At 39.1% G+C, this 27,623-nt stretch overlaps 1 protein-coding gene across 1 annotated transcript in view; it reads right to left on the minus strand.

The window, feature by feature from the left end:
• Positions 1 to 3,293: 3,293 nt before the first annotated feature.
• Positions 3,294 to 27,623, minus strand: part of EBF2 (EBF transcription factor 2) — a 183,604-nt gene continuing 159,274 nt past the window's right edge. Inside the window, 7 exon segments of the mRNA XM_054690285.1 lie at positions 3,294 to 6,053; positions 9,724 to 9,891; positions 19,306 to 19,437; positions 19,440 to 19,490; positions 21,025 to 21,202; positions 21,302 to 21,367; positions 22,668 to 22,756. Coding sequence (XP_054546260.1) covers positions 6,022 to 6,053; positions 9,724 to 9,891; positions 19,306 to 19,437; positions 19,440 to 19,490; positions 21,025 to 21,202; positions 21,302 to 21,367; positions 22,668 to 22,756 — 716 coding nt within the window. The 3' untranslated portion in view covers positions 3,294 to 6,021.

Consider the following 27,623-nt stretch of genomic DNA (forward strand, 5'->3'; position numbering starts at 1 on the left):
TCTAACGTTCATATGCTTTTTTCCCTTTAATCATATTAACAACAGTATATAACTATATAATAAAGATATATACAAAACACACACACTCTCTGAAATAAGCATTTCTGCTAGCATGGTACATGGTTCTAGACACTCTTCTCAAACTTTTGACAGTTCCAGACGCTGGCCCAGTACCCTGGTACTTATCAGCTGTCTTTTCATTCTTGCCTAATTGGTCTCCTTGCCGCCAATATCCTCTTGCTCCTACCCATAATCCACCCTGTAGTTAGCATGTCTCTCTTTGAATTAAGGCCCTCTGAACAAAGGGTCAAGAAAAAGACAAAACTTACAAGCTAACCATAGATCAAAGGCATGCAAGCAGGGAAGCGGGGGGAGAGCACAAGGGACTATGGTGATGGGTTGCGGGTGCCATGGTGGTGGGGGAACTATGGGGACTACACCTGAGGGGAGAAATCAAATACTGTCCAAAATTAACAGTGTAAGAAAATAAATATAAAGAAATTAATTTTAAAATATCTTGTTACCTGAGGCCTCCCTGGTGGCATAAGGGGTTAAACACAGCACTGTGAAGCTGTCCGCAGCCTCTGCAGCATGAGTTCGGTCCCCAGCCAGCTGGGAGCTACCCACATGGCGCAGCAGACCTCTCCTGACTCGCCCGCTGCTCTCTTTGGCGGTGTACTTCAGTAGTCTGCCTGTTCTGTTCCCCACTCTGTCTCTGGTGAATGCTCTCACCCCCCATACCTCTGGCCTGTACCCCAGCTCTTGTAGACATAAATAAATAAATCTTCAAAAAAAATCTTCTTAACCAATGGCATAGTCTTACAAGTTAAGACTAAACTGTCTGGCATGGTGAGCACAATCCCTTAGGACCTACTTCCATCTAACTCTTAAAGTCTTAAATCTCATCACTCTCTCACATTCAGTGCCTTACAGCCACTCTGAACTTCCTGCAGTTTGGTAAATGTCTAAAGTCTTTGAGATGCACATTTGTGATCAAGAAGTTCAGTGTTGTATCTAGAATAGGAATGGAATGTGTATTCCTGTAAAATCCCCCAATTCCACTTCTGGAATTCCATCTGAATATCATGAAAATCCACAAGGGATAAGGTCCAGAACCAATGAGCAAAACACCCTACCAAGAGATTACACCAGTCAGAGATCTCTTCTTCCTTCATTTCCTCCTATCTTGAGTCTCTTATGTTTATTATATGAGCCATATTATATTATCGACACATTTCATCTTTTTTTTTTTGATTAGTTGACTGACAACATAATCCCTAAGGAGTGGATTCTCAAAGTGATGCTATTTTCTATCATTTGTGACAGATCAGCTACCTCTCCCACATGACAAGGCAGAGCTGCCTCTGGGGATTAGAATTCAGTCTGCTTGTTCACTCCTTCCAGAAGCGTTCGGTGGGCACCTCAGACACTGAACTCGGAGCTCCACAGAGTGTATTGAGATAGATATGGTCCCTGTCCTTAGGAGTTTCATTCTGAAGTGGACAACAAATGCATGCAAATTATGCAAGGACACAAAGGGAGATCAGTTAAAAAAGTAAGTGGGATTGCTTTGAGTTTGATGGCCTGAGTTTGATCCCCAGCCAGGGAGATGACCCACATGGCACAGCAGACCTCCTCCTGTCTCGCCCGCTGCTCCCCTCAGCAGTGTATTTCAGTAGATCCACGTGTTCTGCTCCCCACTCAGTGTCTGTTGAATCCTCTTAACCCCCGCACTTCTGGCCTATACCCCAGTTCTTCTACACAAAATAAACAAAATTTTAAAAAATCTTAAAAGAGTAAGTGGGAAACTTCCATGGTCAGACATCAGCAAAGGCCTATTTGGGTAGATGACAGTTAGCCAGAGGCCTAAAGATGAGAGAGCACCAGGGTGCAAAGATCAAGGAGAACAGCAGTGTTGGGGGGAGCTGGTCATCACACAGAAAAGCATAACCAGGCCTCCCTGGTGGCACAAGGGGTTAAGATGCAAACAATGAAGCTGTCCGCAGCCACTGCAGCACGAGTTCAATCCCGGCCAAGTCACCATTCTCCTGACTTGTCTGTGCTCCCCTCAGCAGTGTTTTTCAGTCACTCCACCTGTTCTGTTCCCCACACTGTCTCTGGTGAATCCGCTCACCCCCACACCTCTGGCCTGTACCCCAGCTCTTGTATGCATAAATAAATAAATCTTTAAAAAAAGAAAAAAAGTAAAGCATGACCACAGTGGCTTTGTGGCTCAGGGATTAGAAAGAGTATCTCACCCACTTGCATAAGGAACACAATTCATGTAGTTTGAAGGCAGAAATGAGATAATCCAATGATAAGTATGCTTATGAGTGTTCTGGTTGAAAATCCCATTTAGGGTCACATTCCTCTAAATATACTCTGTGAATTTCCCTTTATATGTCTTTGTTCACAATGGCCTTCTTATCACCAGTGCTCACCATCAACCTCAATTCCAAAATTCCTTCCATTCTTCAATCTAACCATTCTTTAAAGGCCCAATCCAACACTGCCTCTCCCATGGAACTTTCCCTGACCATCCCAATCCTCCATGTTTCATCTCCTCCAAGCTCCTGGATGAGCTATCTTCTGCGGATTATTTCTTTTAAGGGCATGTGTCTTGCTCTCTTTCTGCGACTTCAGAATAGGCATCAAGTCTTTGTGTTCAGCCTCTAATTCTTTGCCCAGTGTCTGATGGATCAGTTATAACATTTGTTCAACAATTTCCAATCTAAGCAGACCACGCACCTACATCAGAATTCCTTGTAGGCAGCAGCTCTCCTGCCTGCCTGTGACTATGCGGGCATCTCTTAGCAAATCTGTCCCTTTCAAGGGCAGCTCTTGCTGCCCGTTTGTGTCTGTGCAAGTGCCCTTGACCTCCCTCCCTTTTTATAATAAGCCTGCACTTTTGAAAAAAAAAATATATATATATATTTAAAAAGAATTCCTGATGGGTAAAATCCAACACAGAACTAGGCTTCTTTGAGTTTTTATGAAGGAATTTGATCAGATAGCATAGATGTATAGATAAGGACGGAAAGATGCCTAAAGCCAGGCACTCAGACCTTCTCTTCATGAGCATTTTTGAACATTTTTCATGTAAATGAGAAAATCACCAAACTTAAGAATAAATCCCAAATTGAATATTTTCCCCTTCAAAAAAAAACCCATAGTTCCAATCATTTTTACAGTACAAAAATTTTATTTTTTGTTAGGATAATTTAAAGTTTAAAACTGAAGTAGACATATTCATTTTACAAACAAGATATTCTTTCATAAGTAAGACCATTAAAAACAGTAAACAAAAAAAGCTGTCTTTACAAAAAGCTCTGTGCATAGCAACTTTATACTGTATATAACTGACAAAGCAAAACAATAAAATGAAACTATACAGTTTGAAAATGAAACCTTACTGTACAAAAGGTAGAGAAGATAATGGTTTTTAAACCATGCATATTGAAATGTGCAAAGAAAACTGGGAAAAATTACGATGCTATAACCAAAAAATGAGATAAATAATGAAGCAAATTGTTCCTTTAAATGAAAAATCTTACACAGCTCCTCTTACAAAGATAGGATAGAATTTGTCGTTACCTATAGAAATACTTGTATTCCAAGTGGCACAAAATAACCTGGGACAGGGAGGATTCAACAGCAATGACTAAAGAGGAAGAGGACAGAGTTGCTTTGTTTTCAATTTATTAGTACACTAAAAATAATCCTTACACACATTTGTACAATTATATAGATCTGTTGCTGCCAAGGTTCTAGCTGAATGGTCAAGGATGTCTGGTATTTAGTTACACACATTTTTCGGTGTAAAGCTACCAACAAATTCTACAATCATTTTGAAGACAGTACTGCACTCATCTTCATGCAAGAGCAAAATTCACAGGTTCTAAAAGCAATGCTACTTTAAAAAAAACATTTCCTTATGTTGGATTGGCTCAAATCCAGATCTAAACATGCTTAATTTTGTTCTGCCTTCACTTTAGGATGGGAATGTCTATATTCCTCAGATTTCTCCCCACCCCTCAGGTTTTTCACCAGGAACTCCCCTTGTGTGTGTCCCTCTGTTTTGGTGCTTTAAGTCCTGACTCTGAGAATCTGTCACCAATAATTATAAGCAAGTCAGGTTTCCAAAACCTTGGATTCTCGTGTGCATAGAAACAATATTTGGGTCATGTTAGTTGATTCCATAACAGATTAAAGGCAAAATAAGACCAGTGAAGGTTGGATAGGTATGAGCATGTACCCAGGGGCAAACATAAGGGAGGCAGAATTTATGGAGTTGTCCAAAATTGGCCCAGACGCAGCACCAATGTTTTTCCATGACAGCTGCATCAAGAACGCCAAACCCAAGTCTGTGTATAGACTCTACAGTGATGCCAAGGACTCAGCAAGGAGAACCCTGGCCTGGAATAAAATGGCATCCTTATTGGCAGTCCAAATGAGTCTAGATACATCTTCAGGATCACACAGGCTTTCCAAATTCAGCCAATGCTAGCAGATCCTGCAAGGACTTTCCTCCTAAGAGCTAGTCCCAGGACAGAGCCCATCACAGCGCCGGGTGACTGTGCTGCATAAAACACAGATGCCCCTCATCTCTGACCCTGGCAGGATTCTGGAACGCTCTTTCTTCAAACATCAGAAGAGGATGTAGGGCTTTTAACATCCTCTTCCACTTCCTACCCTACTCTTACCTAGAAAATGTGTCAAGTTGGATACATACTATTCCCAAGAGGTTTCAAATGCAATGAAAGAGAAAATCTACAAAGAAGAATGTGGGTATTTTAATATCAATGTTTAAGGGTCCAAGAAACAGAGTTGTCTTCTTCAAACCCTACTTCTGAAGCTCTGCGGTGGGGCAGGTAACCAAAGAAGAGGAGTGTGTGGCTCTGTCAAGGGGGAACTCCAAAGGGGCTGCCTGGATGGGAAAGTCACGTGGCTTTGAATCATCTTTAAGGTGAAATATTTCTTTCTCTGGAATGAAATTTAGAGAGAAATTGTCTGCACTGTTCATGGGGGGATTCTGAGAGCTAATATAACTTAAAAAATAAAATGGTGACTACCAAAGGGGCATAGAGACTATTTAGAAAGCAGACGGAGCTGGGGATGAATTGGTGGACTCGAGTATTCATGTATGTGCATGAACTTGAATCTTTGTTTCTGCATCAGCTTGTCTGTAGGAATTACATGAAGTACATGTTCCATGGATCAATCAAATGATGGAAAAAGAGGGGGATGTAGGGAGGGGGATAAGAGTCTAGTAAGTAACTGTAGTAATAATCACACACTGTTTAAACTTGTTACTACATTTTGCATCATTTTCATTTTACATCAGGAAGAGAAATTTCTTTCTTCTCCAAAAAGGTCTTAATCTCTACTTCTACTTACAATAAGTTACACGTTTATTTATTTAAATAATTGTAAAACATTTTAAAATTTTTCCCTTTTTTGTTTTTTTTTTTAAGAGATTAAACTATAAGCAAACACACATACAACAACATTTTATCATTCAATTCAGGTTTCGTTTTAAGAAAGTCTTCCATGCTGGTACCCTGTTTTGTTCATTTTTTTTTTCTGCATAAACTAAATTGGTATCTGAAAGGCTTCATAGAAAATAGAAACTTTCAACTTTTTTTTCCTACAAAGAAAAACAAATAGTATCCAAAATATTAAGCATGAATTGTTTGCCAATTTTTTTCTTAAATATTTTACAAACATAGGAAGGTGGTTCTCATAATGTTCATAACAAAGAATTGCATTTCTGCTCTTAGCACTGACTACGTCAATGACATCTTTTGTCCTTCCCCACAAAAGGGTGAGTTTGTGTAGCCACCATCAGGGCCACATGAGGAACATGAGACCAGGTGAGATGCAAGCTCCTGGATACCCAAGTCTGTCCATCATGTTCATTTGGGGCCTCAGCTCTCCCTAAGGAGCTCAGAGTGTTTTCCTCATTATTGGTCCATCAAAGTAAGTAGTTTTGTGCTATAAGAAAGCAGTTCTTCCTCTTCTTTACATCGGGGGCACGACTAGTCCAGTCATGGCTGCAAGGAAAAAGGCAGAGAAATGAAATTGGGAGAGACTACACTCAAGCTTATAACCCAGAGAGAGGGACAGGGGGTGGGATTGACAATCTTTACAATCGGAGGAGGTGCTGACCTCAGTGGAGGTGAGAGCCCATTTTCTCCAGATTTGACCTAGCAGACAGGTTATTAGAAGCATCAAAGACCCACCAAGCTCCTGAAATGCAGACAAAGCTCGGTGGATTTTGCTTGAGAGGTCAAGAGTTATGTTTTCTTTTGTTTTATATTAACGGGTTGTATATGTGACATGATAGATATAAACATACAAACTATATTCAATATATGTAGAAATATATTTTTCATCATTATTCAAACAGTGCATAAATGACAGGGTGCCAAATCCCTCAGCTGGAATAGGAAAGAAAACTCCAGAAGCTGATTCCATTGGGCTGCTTACTGGGCATGTATAACAAATCTTACTTTCTTTCCATCCTAAGTTTCAACCCATTCCAGTTGAAATTGGTTTAGCTTACATATTTTTCTGACTAGCTCATCTTCCCTTGGGGCTCGCTGCTGACACGGGGTGTTCATTCACTAGTAGTGAATGCTGAGGCATGGGAATAGAAGGCTTTAGTTCTTAATTTGGGAGTCACCCCCACCTCCATACTTCACCCCTATGCACATACAGTGTCCAATGTCTCCCCATTTGGTCGAAAGAATACAAATAAGGCTATCGGGGGTCATCATGTTCCAGGATTCTCCTTGACAAGGAAAATAAAGCAGGCTCGGCACAATGTGGAAAAATCATGCAGCAAAAGGCACTCCCCTGGCCTTGGCATTTAGGTAAAGAACCCTTAACAATTTTGTCATTTTTGGAAACAGGCAGCATCAAAACTTCAAATCATATCCAGAATTTGATTCCTTGAGTGTTATTATTCGTATGTCATCTAGGGCTTATCAAACATCATGGGGCATTTACTGAGCTGTGATGATTAAACTAATAACCAAATGACCAAAATTCTTCCTGCTGCTCCCCATCTCCACCCTCCCTCGCCCTGCTTTCCTTCCTTCTCTCCGTGCCGCCTACTCTTCCTGGGCAAAATTGTCAGCCATCTATTTCCCTGCCCATACAGCCTTTATTGAATGTTTGTGCGATCTGGATTAAGGTCTTACACAGCAAGCAAAGCCTTAATTATTTTTGCCTGTATTACTATATATTGAATCGATGTAACTTTTCAATAAAGGCAGTTCAATTCTGGACACTCCCTGATGATTTGGAGATATAGCAACCCTGGTAATTATCCCAGAGTGTAGGAGGTTATTTTATTTTACTTTTTTCCTGGAGGGAGCTGAAAAATGAATCAGGCATATAGTATATAATATTATCTTGACAGTCTATACTCATCAACTGTTAATGCCTGATGAGTGAGGTAGAGGGTGGGACAGGGAACACAGCAGACAGCTCCCTGGCAGTGGGGTTCTGAAATTTTCAACTTTATCTCGTCTATTACACTTAAAACTCATCAGCCTCCTATCTAGGGTCCTTAGAGAGATGCCTAAGGAGTTTATTAAAAGGGCAGTGCTGCTGGAAGAACAAGATCTATTGCATGCTAGAAGAACAACATATTTCACAGACTTTCCTTCCTAGTCTCACATTGGGCACAGCGTGGGCTGGATCTAATCACGCTGACCTCAACGTTCTGCCTGTAGAACCTACAGCCAACACACAGAAAGCAGAAGTTGGGCGGGGAAATGGAAGCATTTTCATGGGGTGAGGGGATGCATCGCTGTACTTTGTCCCATTTCTTTTTACATTTGACATTTCATGGGAAAGCAAGACTCTACTCTGGTGAGTTGGAAAGCAGGTATGGGTAAAGGGTGAAGACTCACACTACTCTTGTCCTAAGAGAAATAGCGGCTGTCAGCACACAGGCCCTGGGGTCAAAATGTCTGAGTTCATGTCATGAGTCACTTGCTATGTGGCCTTGGGCAAGACACTTAACGAAGAAATGGCGATCATGGTATGGTCTTCCCCTTCAGAGCACACATGAGGCTGGGACAAGGGCATGTGCTCATGTCCTGCGCATGGTGCTCGCTAATGGTCAGCAAGTATTAGAGATGCTTAGAGTCTTAGAGATGCACCTGGCCTCCCTACCACCTTGGCCCACGTGCTCACCCTCCCATTGTTTCTAAAGAGAAGGAGCTGCCTGCTTACGCACCCCTGTTGTCCAGCATCCTTCCCTCAGTGAGTGGGTACAGAGTTCTGTGTCAGCTGGGATCCCTCCCTCTCAGCATCAACAGACACCTTGGAATGTTGGGCTCTCGGCTCCTGTTCACCTGTTCTGAAATGAGCAGCAACAGGAGACAAGCCCTCTGAAAGGCTCTTTCTGTCAACATCCGCTTCCCTCCTCAGGTTTCCCTCCCAGCAATGGGAAGGAAAGCAATGTCTCTGATGAGAGATGGGGCAGGTGGAGGCCAATGCCTACAGTCAGAGCTACAGTCTGAGCCTGCTTCTCTGTGGACCAGACATCTGGATGAAAACAGAAAATACCCTCAAATGTACGGATGCTTCCAACTAGCCACATGTGGTGGTGGTGTGGAGACCCAGCTGCTTTGTTTAGTGGGAAGTAAAAGAATTCCCAGGGAGAGGTCTTCAGTTCTCCCTTGAAAGAAGCTCTGCCAACTTGCTTGACTTTGAGGAGTCTCATTGTCTCCAAGGACAAGATGGTCACATCGGGGTGCCTACAGGAGCTCGACATGGCCGGAACTGGCAACGGAGCCCTTCCAGGCTTCCCCAGAGGCCAGAGAGCCAAGCACTGTCTCTAGAAGGGATAGGGCCAGCACAGCTCATGCGCTGTGGACCTAGGAGGCTTTTGTTTCACAAGGGGTTAACCAAACCTCTGCCCTTTTTGGTTCTATCCAACTCTATTTGTGGTGGATATTTTCATGTCAAGACTCAGAGGAGCAGCCTAAAAATAATGTGTGTCGTCAGGCACCATAGTGCTCAGCAGTTTCCAATTTGCTCTTTTGCCACCAGCTGCCTCCCATTCACAGTGAGATGATTAGATTCTCATGTACTCATCACATTTGTGTTATGTCATGTCATATTAAATTTTAGGACATTGCTCAAAAATGGGTTTGACAGGTGATATTAATTTTTGTTCTTAGAAACAGTATGTCTTTTTTCCTTTCTTTCTTCCCTACCTCACCTCCCATCAGGCACCTGCTATCAATTTGACTAGCAATGTAGCCAGAATTCTCAGAACTTGCTGGTTGCTCCTGGTGGTTCATGCCCATTTGTGCCACAGGATGTGTGTGCACTGCAGATGGTAAGCTGATGAGGTGCAGGATTCACCAAGTGGCATATGATGTGCCCAGGCACCTTCAGGAAATAGTGGCATGACCTTGTGGGAAGCAGGGGCATCCAGACCCTCCTGGAGGGTATGTCTGGCTCCACAACAGTTAATTCTGGGACCTAGCAGACACGCTGGCCAATTTCTCTGTTTCCCCCCATCTTGCTCTTGGATGAAATACTAGCCCAGTTGTACAAGCTGTTCTTGTCCTACGAGAGAGCACAGCAGAGCATCTCTTTGTAGGCCAGAGACACAAGGGCATGCTGTGCTGTTGCTCCTCCTCTGCCTGCCCATGGCACAGGTGGTGTGCTTACTCCCAGAATGGCACCTTTGCTTACCTCTGAATCCATTTCCATTGCCACTGGAGCAGGCGGGCGAAGGGGAGCCTTGGGGCCTGATGACAGGGGCAAAGGCACTCTTCTGTTTGACAGCAGGAAAAACCGAAGAGGAAAACGGGAGGATGGAGGACGTGCTAGAAGATCCAACAGTGGGGCTTGATGACATGACTGGAAAGCAAATGCACAATCCTTTTAGAAAGGGCACAGCTAGGAGTTAAGTTCTCTAGTACACACGCTGCACACATTAGCTGAGAAATTACTAACTTGTTCCGGACATTGCTCCAGATTCCGGGAATGAAAAAATGTTGATTGAGCAACAGCCCTGCCCTGTCCAGTAGGGGGAGTAGACAAAACAGATAATAGAGTGATAATCCTCCAGGAACCCACACAGGGTGCGGGGGACCCAGCGGTGGAGTGCTCTTCTACCAGGGGGAGCTGGGAGGGCATCGCAGGAGGTGATATTAAAGAGGTCTCAATTCATGAGTAGAAGCCATTGTCTGAACACTCAACACATCTACTCAAACACATCTACTTTTTTTTCACCCTAAAAAGAAGTCCTATCGGGGACTTCCTTGCTTCCTTGGCCACTTTCAGGGCCCTGGAGGTTTGATGTACAGGATTAGTATCTTCTCTGAGAGGCCATCTCTATGGGCCACTTCTTCAAGAAAGAGAAAAGTTTATTACACTAAGGAGATTACCCCTCTGCCTCTGCTTTCAGAGCTCCTGGGAAATGAAGCTGCAATTCAAGCTGCTCTGATGTAATGTGCAGAAAATATCACCAATATTAACAATATTAACACTAAAATTATTTAAAGGAAGCCAAAAACTAAGTGTTTCAATTTCCAAGAAAAATAAAGGCAATTTACACAAAAGTGCTCCACCTTTTAATGTCAGATATGCCACCAAGTTACATCACACAAGAAGATAAATTTATTTTCAATGTTCCACTTGTTCACGAAAGGGGTAAATTAGAGTTCACAGGGTAAAATTATTAGATTAGCACTGTGTAATATAAGGTCAAGTTTCAGGGACTCACTTTTGAATAATCTAGAACTCTAAATTAATTCAGTGACTTGGACAAAGAATTCCTGGAACCGTGATCAAGGCCGGAATGCTTTGTATCCTCAGTGGCCCAGTTACTCCACATAGTAAATTTTGAAAGTGAGGACAGTGAGTGTGACTTATGGTTCAAAGAGCAAGTACAAGGTGAATTAAAGGTCAAATGTTCTGACATCCGGTGTAAAACTCCATCCCGTTCCCCCCTCCATAAAAACATACTTTGGGTTATATATGTTCTATAGAGAGAGCAGTCATACAGCACGCCTTCAACAGGATATCTTTTACAGCTGAATTACACACAAAAAGACTTCAAGAAAAGAACTTAATCTAAAAACTGCTTATCCACGCTTAGTCCTGCTTTAAAGAGCTACGCCTATCTGAGTGAACCTCTGTCTGTCTTCAAGAATATGAATGAAAAGAAAAAAACTGGAAAGAAGGGTAAAGTCCTAGAAGAATCTCACTACCTGAAAATGCAAATAAAGGAGAAACTGGGCTAATTCTAAAAGAAGACAGGTTATAGAGTTACACACTGGGAGTGATTCGTTGTCATAGTTACAAGCAGAACCTGGTCTAGCCTTGACGTCAGCATTAGTGAAATGGAGAGGTGGAGAGGCGCACCCTAACCCTTTCTGTAAGGCACAGAATTAGAGACCAAAGAAAAGCCTAAATATTGCAACCAATTTAAGAAATTAAATGAGATTCCAAAATTTTTTTGTAAAAAAACAGAGACTCAGAAGACAACAGTTCACATCACAGTCTCATCTCTGCCACGCCCCATGAGCCACACAGACACCAAAATGTGCCTTGCTTTCTGAGTCTGCAACAGCAGAACCCTCTTGTACCACAAGTTATGGGGAGGTTTTTATAATGTAAATTAGGAGATACACAAACACTTGATTTCCTGCATCTTTAGTATATGAGTCACTTTTACAAATACTTTTACAAATACTTCTTTTCTAGCAACAGATTCCAACCTAAACAGGCTCATTAGTTCAAATATGTTTGCCTCCCAGTGGAAGCGATGTCACCTCAAGCTTCACTTGTTGCTTTGGGCAACACCACACTGATAAAGACACGGGAGTCGTGGAACAGGCTGCACAGGGCAGGATGCTGCTGAGAGCAAGATCCTGGCCATTTTTATTGATAGCATAATCATAGAGCAGCAGCTACATGCGTTAGGAGGACAAGGAGAAAGGGATGGGTGAAACTCCGGAATGTTATCTCGGGCTTGGGGGACCTGAGTCTGCTGACCATGTTATCAGCTTGATGACCAACTGTTGTAATCGAAACTAGACCCCAGACCCTCGACCACGGTGCTAATCTTATCAACAAGGCATTCCACTGATCAGCTTCTGGGGACCCTTGTCATACTTTGGTCCTTGGCCCCCGCCCCAGGGTGTTCCTGGTCATACTTCATGATGTATGAGTCGGGAGTAAGTTTATGCAACTGTCCTCAGCCCCCCGGCTGTTCCCAGTCATACCTCTTGATGCATACCCTTCCCAGAGTGATCAAGTTTTCTACTCTTGATTGATATGAAAGGTACCTTGTAAGGTTTGGCTCATATGACTGTAACTGGACAGTTCTGACTTTTGTATAGGAATGCAGAACTGCAGGAAACTGTAATGGTGGCTGAACAGGCTGCTTAAGTCTAGCAGACCCACAACTAAGTGACATAAAAGGATTGTTGTAGAGTTAAACAAGCACAAAATCATAGTATGTTTCTTTATAATATTTTTTACAAAATTAAAAAAATAATATATTAGTTTAAGATTTAATGCAACTATAGTAAAAGTCCTATAAGGTATCTTATGTGTAGAAAAAAGATCCAAGGGCATTTTCATAATCATGAAAAATTAAGAAATAACTTAAATAATCAGAAATAAAATTTTCTATGTTTATCCATTTATAGTAACCACACTATCAAAACCAGAAAAATTTGTTAAAAAATTTAAGTTTAAAAAAATTTCTAAGAAGGCACTTAATTTACAACAAATCTACATAAATCAGTTCCTACCAGCATAGAAAGAGGCAGGCAAGTCTTTGGAGAAAAACAGAATTCAAAACAGCCCTGGGTATAGATGAGAATTAATACTTAATAAAGGTGACATTTCAAATTAGTGGACAAGTAAATGCATGAAAACAAGATACTAGCCATTTAGCCACTAAATTTATAATGTTTCCTGATGTTAAACACCAAGGTAAATCTAACTGGATTAGAAGAAATTTATAAAAGTAAAATGATAAAGGTGCTTGTAGAAAAAAATAGGATGGTTATGTAATTTACACAATCTGTGCAACCAAAAAACCTAAACAGAATGTCACAAGATAGACTTGTCACATAGCAAAAACTTCTTGTAGCAGATGCATGTGCACGCTCACACACACATACACACACACACACACACACGGCAAATGGCAGGTTAGAAAAATATTTGCTATCCCAATTTAGATATGTCCATATCCTCGATAGCTAGTACATTTTTGTAAATTGATTAGAAAATGAAAAACATTCCAGCAGAAAACTGAGCGAAGGACATGAAAAGGAAAGTCATAGAAGGAGAAATGGAAATAACCAAAGGACCTTTCTAGACCTATAAACGTTCAAACTGATTAGTAATAAATGCAAATTAAAACAGTAATGAGATGTTATTTTCCACTTACCAAATTGATAAAGATTAAGAAAAAATTAACAGGGCAGGGAAACAGATACTCTTTCTTTTCTAAGGGGAGTAGTAACCTCTCTGGAGGGACTTTGGCAATACATTCCAAAGTGTTATAGAATGTGCATATTTTTGACCTAGTAATTTAATTTGTAGAAATTAATCCCAAAGAGGTAATCATGAATGTGTAGAAAAAAGATCCAAGGGCATTTTCATAATCATGAAAAATTAAGAAATAACTTAAATAACGAGCAATAGGGTAAACTTACATTAAGTCCATACAATGGAACACCAGCAACCATTAAAACTAATGGTAGAGAAGAATATTTAATAACATGGAAGGATATGCCCTTTCAGATGAATAAATCAGATGACATATTAACAGTTTTATTTTTTAAGAAAACATACAAAGCAGAAATTTAGAAGGATGTACTATACAGCCAAAGCTTTCACAAGGTTATCATTGACTGATGAATTATGAATATTCTTAAATTTATTTCTTTTACTTGTCCATGTTCTCAAAAATTCCTAAAATAAACATGTATTACTTTTGATGTAAAAGAAACCAGTAAAAGCTATTAAAATTTAAAAATGGAAAATAAATTTCTTTGGTAAAAAATAACACAATTCTCATCAAAAGGCATAATAGCTTTCGAGAATGTTAATGTCCCTCTTCTATTTTTTAAGACCTTGCTACCTTTAAACAAGGTAGCTACAAAAAAAGCAAAGAAACTAGAAATTCTCAAATTCATGAGAAAAACTTGTTGATTATAGTTAACTTTTAGCAAACACCACAGCTGATAGCTGTTTTCTTAGGATACAAGTCTGCATTGTCGGCAGATTTTTATGGAGCCTAGCTTCCTGCCTATGACTTGATAATTTTGTCACTTCTCTCTTTCATTGATATTATGGCAGAGTCCCATTAGCTGTGCATCAGAGCAGACACTGCAATTTTCAAATGTATCTATCCATGACTGTAAGCCCATACTTTAAAAGTTAACAATGGTTATCTCTGCACAGTAACACAGCCTGTCATCATGTCTTTAATATATAAATACACGCCTTTTAAATTGTCTATAATCAGAATGTTACTATTGTGATAGCATATTTGCTTCTTTTCTGAAGAAAATGACAACAGAAATATATTAAAATATTAAAGAGGTTGCTTTTTATTGTGGGAGTAAGCTTTCCTTGAAAAAAAATAATTTTCTTTGTTTTTTTGGTAATTGACAACGCATGCTTTTATTATACTATTATATACTTAGATATTCAAATAAGTACATAGATAATGTAGGTATTTCCAAATTACATGTATTATCCTCTCTCTGTGCATATAACATAGATTTTTTTTTTTAAGATTTATGTATTTATTTATTTATACAAGCACTGGGTACAGTTAGAAGCACGGGAGGGTGAGAGAATTCACCAGAGCCAGAGCGGGGAACAAAACAGACAGACTGATGAAATACACTGCTGAGGGGAGCAGCGGGCGGCAGGTGAGGTCTGCGCACCATGTGGGACCCTCACCGGCTGCTGGGGATAGAACTGGCGCTGCAGAGGCTGTGGGCAGCTTTGCAGCTCAGTGCTCAACCACTGCGCCACCAGGGGAGGCCCTATAACATAGATATTTTATATATATATATATATAGTCGTGCAATTAAGTTTATTCTAAAGCAGTTTTTTTTTTTGTTTTTGTTAAATAGCTTGTCTTTGGAATTCACGTTGATGCTGAAGCTCTTATTTTTGCAATATAACATATCAATGTAATAATATGGCATCATTTATTTTTCTATTGGTATATTGATTCTTATGTGGCATAGAAGTAGAATTGCTGAATCAGAGAATGCATTCACTAAATAACAAATCATAAAAAATTGTTCTATTGTTGCTGAGTTAAGAGTTTGTTGTATATTTTGGATATAATCCTATATCAGATATGTGTTTTGTAAATATTTGTTTCCAATCTGTGATTTGTCTTTTATTTCTCTTACCAGTTTCTTTGGCAGAGCTTTTTAAAATTTTAATGAAGTTCTACTTATCACAATTTTTTTTCTTTCACAGACTGTGCTTTTGATGTTGCAAATTTACAAAGTCATAACCAAATCCAAGGTCACCTAGAATTAATCCTAAATTATCTTCTAGAAGTTTGATAATTTTGCATCATATGTTCAGATCTATGATCCATTTGGAGTTAATTTTTTTGAAAGGTGTGTGTTCTGCATATTTATATATTTATTTAAATATCTATGTATATAAGAGTAGAATAAAAACATGCATTAAAAATAGAAAAAATATAATCAATTTCCTATCTTCTAAATTTCCTATAAAAATCATTTCACACTCTCAATAGAAAAATGCCTTCATATTTATTTTTGAAAATATAAAAATATTGAAATCTAGGCCATGGTCTAAACTGTGTAAGTGAAGTAGGAATCCCAGAGGACAGGTTGGATCCCTGCCTGTATGGATTCTGTCCCAAACTGTGGATCTGCTTGGTAGCTATTCTGTTGGAGAAGAAGTGGTCCCATGGGTGTTGCAAGCTTGTTGGGTAGACCATCTTTGGGGACACCATTTTAGGAGAGTTAATTACACATGCTCCCAACTGAGAATTTCTCTGGACATCTCTCTCTATGGATAGAGGCCAAAGTACAGGCAAGCACGTCTGGCCCAGAAATCTCAGTGAACATGGGGAGTTAAGGAAAAACCACTTTTCTTCTTATAAGGATTGATTGGCTTGCACAGGCCCAGCTGGAACGCATGGGGCACATATCCTCCTTTGCATCGAGCCATTGCATTTGTTGGCGCTAAGGGGTCTGTCAGCATTTCATTATAACCCCCTATTGTCAGGGGTTTAGAATTCAGCCATAAAAACTTGCACTGAGCTGGAACTTGGCACACACTGCTACCGCCAGGAAGTGAAGTTTGTATGTGAAATTGAAAAAACATCTGTTTGGCCATTTTTGAAGTGGTGTGAGAGCAAAAGCAGTAAAGATGCAGGTTTTTGATACTCTGCATTGGCTGTAATGCAAGTCAACTTGACCGAGAGACTTGGCTTTATTTCTTTTTAATGTCTCTGGCAAGTGATTACTCTATGGCACGGCCTGGCCACATCAGACTAGTTTAAAAAATAAAATGAAAAATCATAGAATGGTGTTTTCAGACACATGCAAGTAAATTGATGAAATGGTTTCCCCTGTTGTTGCTGTTGTTGTTTCTCCCCAGAAAAGTAAAGATTTAGCTGGATGGAAATACAGGTTAGATGCTATTCTAACGGACTCCATGGGGTAGTCAGTATTTTTGCAGTAGGGGAATTTTGTTGTCATGAATGCACAGTTTAGAATCCCATTCTGAGTGTGCAACTCCTTCAGAACCTTCCTCTGAAAATGAAGGTGCAAAGGAGCACAGAGACCCTGTAGCAGCCAAGAGGAATCTCATCACTCTGTTGCTGTTCCCTTTGGGCAAAATGCCTTCCTTTTCCTACAAGAAGTATGCTGGCTTCTTTTAATGGGTGATTTGAGGAGTTGGGGTGTTATTATTTTCCCATGGCAGTGGGACTGAGTGATCAAGAAAGGACAGAGGGAGAAAGCTGTCACCTACTGGAAAGAGAAGGGTCCCTACCTACCAAGGGCATTATCTACTCACAAACACCCAGCAATAAGCACTCAACCAAGCATTTTCATTCATCTTTTCTCTCCTCTCCCCCACAGCTCCTATCACCACACTATACATTTTATTATTATTTATTATTAACCATGTTTGGCCTACAAAAACAAAAAACCATATTACTCAACCTAATACATTTATGAATAAAATTGTGACAATTTTAATCATAGATGTATGCTTGAGTCCTATGAAAATGGCATTTTTGGAAATTGGAAGGTGGTCATATCACATAGTTTAGGCTAATACTATATTAAATATATATTAAATATTTCTATATTTAATATATATTTAAAATAGAACATTTCTATATTTAATATATATTTAAAATAAAATATTTCTATATTTAATATATATTTAAAATAATTTAAAAACATGGTTTTCTGATCTGATGACATGTGTTCTAATCCCAATTTACTTGTATATGACTTACCTAAGTAAGTCATTTCATAATCCTTATATACTCTAAGACAAAATGATAATAACTGTTATTAGTATATCCATGGACAAGGGTACTAGGAGGATCTGACTGGATTCACATGAAAATGCTTTTTTGAGCTGTAGAGTGGAATGCAATTGTGAATGACTCTTGTTGTCATCACATTATGATGCTGGGTTGCCAGAACTGGGGCTCTCCTGAATGCAGACCTCTGGCAGGGACCCTTTTTGCACACAGGGTGCCCTCTCCAGAGGATGCAGGAGACAAACCTTTCCAAGATCTCAGTGGCAGAAAAATCACATTTCTCCTGAGCAACTAAAAATAAAAAAAATGCATAGACATGAAATCTTATAACAAGATTTCTCTCCCTGCCTGACCATCTTGTAATCTTAGAACCAAATTAATGGTTGCCTTGAAAAGATCAAAAGGCATCCATATCAGTCTTGGATTCATCTAATTTTCCTAACCATAGATATTTCTCTCCTCTTGGTTTCCTATACTTTTAACATTCATACTGCCAATCTAACTATTAGAATTCTCCCAAAACATTTTTGGAACAAGGTAAAAGCAAATCATCTAAATAAGCTGCTACTAGATCCCTCATCTAACTGGCCTGGGCCATCCAACAAGACACACACAGAACTCATGTCTCTGAAGCGACAAGATTTTAGCTGGACTAGAAGAGGCATCCTCCACCACCTCTGCTACTGGGTTGCCTCATCCCGCTGCAGAATGTGGGGTGTTGAGAGCATGCGTCAAACAAATAACCCAGAAAGAAGTCACGGGTGAGCATGCTCAGGGACCCACAGACCACGGAGGCTGAGCGAGGCTGCCCGCTCTGCAACTGTGGTGCTCCTGAGCTGCCGTGGAAATGGCCATGTGCTGTCCTTTGACCCGCTCCTGGCACAAGGGACCCACTCTGGGCGCGTCTGCTATAGAGCTTTGCAATAAGATCCAGCATATCAAGAACATTGCACTTGGTCCCTTCAGACTCTCTCTGGCAGCTTCTCCCCTGGCCTGGTGTATTCCCTAGGTAGATTTGAAAAGTACATATTCTCTCTGGCTCCTGGGGCCATTGTGCAAGCCCCCGGGTTTGCCCCCAAAGCAACATGAGTGAGTTTTCATAACTTTCTAGAGCATCTGGCTTGCTGCTAGCTCACAGATTAAGATTAAGAGGTTTCTTCTCTATATATCACACTCCCACAAGATGTCCATTTTCATCTCTCTAGAGGTATAGAAGGGAGGGGAGAGTCATGTAACAAAGTAAGAAGGGAGTATGGGGTCATATACAAAATAACTTGAAGTCATAAATTCTGTGTCTCAACTCTTGCTCTGCTCTACTCTAGCTGTGTGATCTTGGAGAAGTGAGTTAATTGCTGACTTGGAGATAATAACACTGACCTCTGAAGGTCTATGAAGATGAAATAAAACACTACATCTGAAAGCACCTAAGGAAGAGTATATACAATGCTATCTGAAATGGAATCTTAATTCTTTGCCGCCACCTATGCAACCCACATATACTCTTTCTCTGTTAAAAGGGAACGTTTCACTCCTTTTCTTTCTCCCAGAGGCCTTGAATAACCAAAAGAGTCCAAGTCTAGCTAAGGGGAAAGAATGAAAGGCAGCATAGCTGCCAGGACATTGGGTTGCTCTTCCATAAGTGAGTCAAATGTAGGATGCAACTCACCCTCAAAAGGCTGAGTAGTAAAATGCAGAGACAGAGAAGCAGGGAAAGTCGGACAGATTGAGGGAGTACTTACTTCCATAAGGGGAGCCAGTGGGGGAGCCATTGAGAAATCCCGGTGACCCTGGAACGCCCAGGTTGGCCATGGGGACATTGCTGTAGCCGTTCATACTGTTACTGGAGGTGCTGTAGTTGGACTGCTGGGGGTGGAGCTGGAAGAGTAGCCACGTGGAGAGATGCTGCTCGTGTTGCGGATGTATCCTGGACATCAGAGAAAAAGCCCAGATCAATCAGCCAGTGCACACACAGTGCCCCACAGGTACAACTGCATGGGCAGCGTGGTGCCCACACTCTACCATACCACCCACCTGAGCCAGGGCAGCTGACCTGGGGCAGGGGTGGAATGCCCACTGTTCATGTAGCCTTTTGATATCTTCCTCTTTCTTCCCCATCCTCCATAAGGCCACATCCCTGACAAGTCCTCCTTCCTCCTCTTTCAAATTTGTAGCCACTATCTCTAACTCACATCAAAGAGTGAATAACTAATGGCAGAGTGTAGTGACATCTCCAAGTCACATTGCACACAATATTACAGCCCTACAAGATACTAATGGGTATCACTAAAAAAGTTATTCTGTGATCAAATAAAGGTTGGCAGATGTTGCATTCTGATCTAGAGAATAAATAAGCTGGTTTAACTTTGCTAACCTATTGTTTCCAAATTTAAGCCACTGTAGCATCTTTTCTGGGAATGGAGGGGGAAAGGTATCCTAATGACATCTCAAGGGCTGCAAGCGTTCTGCAGATCAGAGCTTTGGGGAGGTTAGTTCAATGTTGTTACCATGCCCTGGGTAAGGATGGGAACATTTTCATTCAAAAAGTGTTGAGAAGCTCATCTAAATGTGCTGTTCTTTGACGGAGGACTTGGAAGCATCAGTAATTGAGTCTGTGAGCAGGATGAAACCCCAGCACAGAGACATCTCCTAATCTATTGTGAAATAACCCACTTCGGATGACTGTCTCCAAAGCTATTTAAGAAATGACCCAAATTTGGAGGAAAAAAAGGTAATAATATGTTCCATCCACACTGCTGCAAGAAGAATTCATCCTGGACATGAGAATGAGGAATTCCCTTCTATTGGATGAATTAAATTAGAAATGAAACTATCCCAAGATTAAGGATATCATTAGAAACAACCACTCCTTTTAGAAAATGAGTTATGACCAATTTAGCATCTTAGTAAAATTAACCTCAGTGACAAAAACCATTAGAAGATACATTTTATGTATAAAAGCACAGTTCACAGTGGAAATATGTTGCTATATATTTATATGTGAGATAATTCACAAATAGAAGTTACCAAATAAAGCCATGCCATTCATACTCAGTTACTAAGAAGAGAAACTGGGTATAATAAATGATAATGACAATAACTCAGCTTCTTGCCGTTATTCAATCTGAGTATCACAGCAGAAAAGTATAAACTTTATTCAAATAATACCAATCAGTCTAGTTTCAGTAAGCCAAAACCTGTCTAAACTCATAATAGTCAACCTTATCCTTAAATATTTCCAATGAATGGAATTCTACCTGGGATGTAAAAAGCTCTAGCTATAATGTATAATACACTACTATGTGTATATTATATGCAACAATGTACTGCCTATAATGCTAAGATAACTCAACATGGATTGTATTGCAGTTCTTGGCCATACATGAATCTAGCTGTCATTTTTTTTCCATTCTGGCAGAAGCAACCTTTTAAATGTATTTTGACTCTGAGAAAGGCTGTACCTTGATTATTTCCCTGTGTTGACTCTGAGATGCTGACCCCGAGCTGGCTGCCATAGGAATTGATTCCCATCATGCCACTGTGAGCTGGAGAGCTGGAGAGAGCTGGGATCTGGCTGGGATTCCTGGGGACACTGTAGAGGGCTTCAGCAATGTCTGCGGCTCGCTTCAAAATGATGTCCTGAAAAACAGTTGAGGTGAGCGTTTTATCCAGCACAAAGAGTCAAATTACAACACAATGTAATACACAATACAGGGTAATAAGATGGGGCCATCTAACCTGATTATTGTGTGGTGTGCCATAGAGGGCCTCCACTAGATCTGCAGCTCTTTTCAACAGCATTTCCTAGAAAAAAGAAAAAAAAAGTGGAAGATAAAGAAAGGGAAAATCCAAAATGGTAAACACTAAGAAAATATATGTATCTGAGTCCAGGCATTCCCCTAAAATGTAAATAGTTAAGAGGTCCTGTTTTTGGTTGAACAGGCAGAATATAAGCATACATATAAATCCCCCTGTAAATATGTGTCTACATGGGATTTATAAATCCCAGCCGGACAAAATGGCAGCATAAATGGTCGTGCTACCAAAACAACCAACCACCAAGTAAGGCTGGAGTTGGTTAAAATGAATAATGTCATCCAAGTTGTATTAAAAACTATTTTCAGATGATTCCACTAAAAAATCTGGTACTCTAATTAACCAAATATTCTTAAAATGATTGATTGACCTGAGTTTAGCTGCTTGCCAAGGAGTTGTCCAGAGTACTGAAATTATCTTGGCAATGCTTTCTGCAAAATTTTACTCTAATAAAGATGAATTCTTTCAATAATATTTCCCCCCCGTTCACTTTAACCAGGGAGAATTAGTAATCAGTAATCCCTTTCCTCTCATTTTGTCTTTTCCACCTCCTGTTTTTTACAGCCTTTTAAATTGCTATTAACCTACTTTCCAGATATCATCTAATTTAATGGTGGGGCTGGGGATTTTTCCAAGAGGAAAATAAAGGTATGATGTAGAAGCAATTGTAGTACTTGGATTTTACTCACCGTACAGAAAAAAGAACATGGTATTTTATAATTCATGTGCTTAGGTGAAAATATAAATGTTCAAATTTAATAATTCCTCATTAATTGAATGTCTAATAAATTGACACATTTTAAAATTTAAAAAGCTAAAATAATGTGCTAGATTCATGATATAACAGTCATAAGCAAGTACATTTAAAAGTGATATATTTCATAGCAATTTTATATGAAGGTGTTTTTCACTTCATTAAATACCTGTGTACATACCAAGTCCTCAATGAATATGTGATTATGGGTTAATGTATCCATGCAATCATGGGTAAATAAAATTGCATTTAAATTCATAGGAGTGAGAACTTACACTTTTAAGCAATTATACTATTATTTATTTTTCATAAAGTTGGTAATGTTTTATAAACTAAATTCTCTTGTAATATGCATGTTTTATAAGCCAATTTTTCATAGATTAATCATAACATTTCTGTGCATCATGTATCCAAAGCTCAGTCAAATTTTAAGGCTTCATGTAATTTTAAGGGGACTAAAATTGTTGAATTTTTCTCAGCTTGCTGAAATCCTACAAGAAGACTTTGATATGTGCATTTCCAAAGCATTTTTACCTTAGCTAATCTCTCAGGATCCCCAGGATGCCGTGGGATGACTTTCTGGAGCCTCTGGAAGCCATAGTCTATGGTGGGTTCATTTAATGCTGAAAAACAAAATTCTTTTCTGAGTATGTATCCTGGTCATAAGGCAAAGATTCTAATTAAGTCTTCCATAGGTAATAGAAAGGCTCTGATATTATCCATCTATGAACATGACAGATACAATCAATTAAGAATTTTTGTTACTGACATGCATTAATTCACACTGATAACTTTAAATTTACAGTAATTTAATGTCTTTCCATTACAATAATATTTCAAAATGTCAAGATTAGTACAATTATTTTATCATTTCTGTCTTAAATACACACACATAATTCTCTGCTCACTTTCATATAATCAGAAATAATGTACTCTCACCAAATCCAAAATTCTTATGAAGAAAATAAAGTTCCTTTATACTCTTTTTCATTCTTTTCCTCTTTTCTTTTCCAAGTATACCTTTATTACCTATTAATTCATCTCCTAAAAGTCACTTTTGCTTAATTATTTTCTTAAATACTTGTGTATATAAATATGCCATCTATGAATTATTCTCATAAGCCCTATTCTTATGCATAATAGACTTTCATAATTTCCAGTTCTATTTCATTAATGTACATTGATTTAATGGCAGGCTCCCCATAAACTCAAATTCCACAGGAGCAGAACTCATATTTCTTTTGTTTTGCCACTGTGTTCTCATTTTGAAGACAGTGCCTAGCACTTAGTAGGCACTTAATATCAGCAATTGTAAAATGAGAGAGTGAGTGAATGGATTGATGACATATTTAAACATTTCCACCATGCTAAAGTGTACTCTTAATTGATTTCTTTCTCTTCCTTTCTCTCTTCCTTCATTTTAAAAATGTTTGTGAGAGAAACCCCACCAACTGGGAGAACATTTTTGCACCCAACACTAATGATAAAGGACTGATCACAAAAATCTGCAAAGAGCTGATGAGACTCAACAACAACAAAGAAAATAATCCAGTCAAAAAATGGGCAGAAGAGCTTAAAAGAAACTTCTCTGAAGAGGAAATGCAAATGGCCAACAGGCATATGAAAAAATGTTCAACATCACTTGTCATCAGGGAAATGCAAATCAAAACTACCATGAGATACCATCTTACACCAGTGAGAATGGCACATATTAAAAAAACTAGCAACAACAAATGTTGGCGAGGGTGTGGAGAAAAAGGAACTCTTCTGCACTGTTGGTGGGAGTGCAAACTGGTCCAACCACTGTGGAAAGCTGTGTGGAGATTTCTGGACCTACTAAACATAGAGCTTCCATATGACCCAGCAATTCCACTCCTAGGTATTTACCCAAAGGACACAGAAACATCAATTCCAAAGAACACCTGCACCCCTATGTTTATAGCAGCACTGTTTACAATAGCTAAGCTTTGGAAACAGCCCAAATGCCCAAAAATAGATGACTGGATCAAGAAGATGTGGTACATATATACAATGGAATATTACTCAGCATTCAAAAAAGATAAACACATGCAATTTGCTGCAACATGGATGGCGCTGGAAGGGATCATGCTCAGCGAAATAAGCCAAAAAGAAAAAGAAAAATACCGGATGGTCTCACTCATAGCAGGAATCTAGAAAACTTAAATAATGGACCAGGAAAATGAAAAACTATAAGAAAGTGAAAATCAAAATCAACAAAAAACTATGAACCAGAGACACTTTTAGGGGGGCGGGGGCGGGAGGGGAGGGATTGGGGTCAGAATGGGGGGCGGCAATTGTATGGGGAATATAACAATAAAATTTATAAAAAAAAAAAAAAAAAAAATAAAAAAATAAAAATGTTTGTGGTTTAAACCTTATGGTTTTAAAATGAGTGCAAAAAGTTAAAAAAAAAAGATACGAAGAATAAATCAGCAACTGCACTCCTGTTAGGCAACAGCAAGCACATGGGTGTCTATTTTCTTTTTTATCCTCCTTTTTACATGTGCTATTGGTCTATCAAAGCTTCACCGTTTGTTTAAAGAAACTATAAAAAATTTTAAATATAGCAGTAAAAATGAAATCATCTGTAATCTCATCATCTGAGAGATGGCCTGGGTTGACATTTTTGCTTATATCCTTTCCAGGTTTAAACACACACATACTTAAAATTATTCAGACATAGTATTTATACTGTTTCATAAGCTACTTTTTATCCATTTCACAATCTATCAAACTTTTCCGCAGGTTATTAAATATTCTTTTATAACATTATTTAAAATCCCTCCATATTTTTCCATGACACGGTCTCTAATTTATTTCAATGACTTCCTAATGTTGAGCATTTAACATGATCTTAATTTCTCACTATTATAAAAATCAGAGCCATAATTATCCTTTGCGCATAACTTTAATTATTTCAATTGGAAAATTGCAAGAATTAGAATTACTGGACCAAAAAATTATGATTTATATTTATAAGGTCTTTCACACATACTATCAAATCAGTCTCAGAAGAATATATAAATTTATACTCCTTTTAGCATGCACTTGGTCATGTTAACTTATATTTCTCTGTTTATCAATGAGGTTGAAGATTTTTTCCTTATACTTGCTGATTATTTTCATTTCTTCTGTTATGAACTGCATATTAATGTTTTTTATACTTTTTTCTATCAGGGGTTAGTCTTATTCTGTTTTTACTTATGAAAGTACTTTATATTTACATTTTTACTACTCTATCATCATGTTATGCTATCATATCCCAATTTGTCCTTAGGTATTATGTGTAACCCAACTGCAAGATCTAGTAAATTCACACAGAAACACACACAGCACACACATGTGTGTGTGCTTATATACACACAGACATGCATATATGAACTCTTAAATTATTTAGCTTATCTGGATTTTCTTTTTATTGAATTGCATCTAGGCATTCTGTTTGTTTCACTGGTCTATGTTTCTATTCTGGGCTGAGAATCACACTCTTGTCATTATAACACATTTAATATTTGATAGTTTAATTGCTCCTTCACAAATAGATTAGTTTTTAAAACCACATTTTTCTGAACTAGACTTAATCTATTTATTCTTCCAAATGAACTTTAGGGAAATTCCTTTTACTTTTTATTTATTTTTATTTTTTACATCATTGTTCATTTTTAAACTATAGTTGCTTCCTCCCCCCAACCCCTCAGGTATAGTCCCCACAGAGTTTCCTTCCCCAAGGCACCCGTGCACCATCATCACAGTCCCCTGTGCTCCTCCCTCCCTCCCTCTGATCCCTCTCCCTCCTCCTCCCCTGCAGGATGTCTCTGATTTATAATTGTCTGTTTTTGTTTTGTTGTGTTTGGTATTGTTATTATTTTTTCACACTGATGTCTTTTTTTTAATTGAGATAACATTGGTTTACAACATAGTATATGATTTAAAGGCACAGGATCACATCCTCCAGGTGTGTGCCACCACAACACACCAAATTTCAAAAACATTTAGCTGCATTAAACCCCTAACCAGAGATACACTGTTTGCTTTATAATATCCCTTCCCTGTCTTTTTAATGTTCTCCTAGTAAAAAACAAAATGTGTTTAAAGAAATTATGGCCTAACAAATTCAATTTTTGCTCTTCATTTCTAGTTTTTTGGAAGATATATATCCCATTTTAATTTAAAGCAATATACCTTTACATATATATTTATGTAAAAATATTTTATTTTTTTCTAGTTACTTGAGTCCTTTGAGTCCCTCATACATAAGGAATTTTGTTCACCTTTAACTTCCCTACCCATTCTCTTTACCTTCCCATGTTTATTGATAGTTTATCAACTTGAGCTATATTACTATTACTATATTTTCTGTGATCTGTAGCTTTTAAACATTTTTATGTTTTCTATTAAGCTGTGTCATCATACTAACAATACTTTAGCTGCTTTATATTTAAATGCTGTCTATTTAATACTGTAGTTTGTTCATTCATCAGTGACTCAGTTCTCCCACAGTCACTTTACATCAGCAAAAATAAGGGTTGAATTCTTCTGGGCTCTTGAAATAAGAGATTGTTTCCCTGACTTCCTCCCACATGAATGACGACTTCTCTGGACACACAACTCTTTGGTAAACATTTTCTATTCAAGGTCAAACTTCTGTCTGTGCTACTTGTTCTCACTTCTCAAGGTGGGGACAGAGGACATCTGGGTGGGGGGCTGCCAGACTCTCTGCCTTTATTTCCTGGTCCTGCTGTTGTTTCCAGGAGGGGAGTGAAGTAGGGTCCAGCCTCTAACACAGCCCAGTCTATACACCAGCACAACAGCATAAAAGTTCTGGCATATTGATGAAGCTTAACTGCAAGCATGAATGTCAGATTTCCTTTATTTTCATGATTTTTTTTTTTTTTTTTTTATAGAGGCATGTTTTATTTATTTATTTATTTGTTTGTTCATTTGTTTTGTTTATACATGCACTGGGTACAGTCAGAAGCGCGGGAGGGTGAGAGAATTCACCAGAGCCAGAGCGGGGAGCAGAACAGGCAGAAGGACCGAAGTACACTGCTGAGGGGAGCAGCGGGTGGCAGGAGAGGTCTGCGCACCATGTGGGACCCTCCTCCGGTGGCCGGGAGCAGCCGGGAATCGAACCGGCGCCGCAGAGGCTGCGGGCAGCTTCGCAACCCAGCGCTCTTACCGCTGCGCCACCGGGGAGGCCCTCATGATTTTTTTTTAAATACACTCTGATATCTTCTGGAGTGGGGGACAAATTAAACACTTGCATTTACATTATCATCTTACTCAGAAACACATGTAAGAATAGCTGTGTGTATAACTGGAATTATTCTATTAACTCCTCCTCCCACCACCTTAGCATTATAATGTCAGAAATTTCTGAAGTTTTTTTCTTTAATAACAGGATGTTTAGTGACTGTAATATTCAATAATGAAAGCCTTTATTACCACGGTTAGTATTTGCTAAAGTTT

The sequence above is a fragment of the Talpa occidentalis genome, unplaced genomic scaffold, assembly GCF_014898055.3.
Source record: "Talpa occidentalis isolate TD23 unplaced genomic scaffold, MPIMG_talOcc4v2.1 talOcc4.8, whole genome shotgun sequence".
NCBI classification, from domain to species: domain Eukaryota; kingdom Metazoa; phylum Chordata; class Mammalia; order Eulipotyphla; family Talpidae; genus Talpa; species Talpa occidentalis.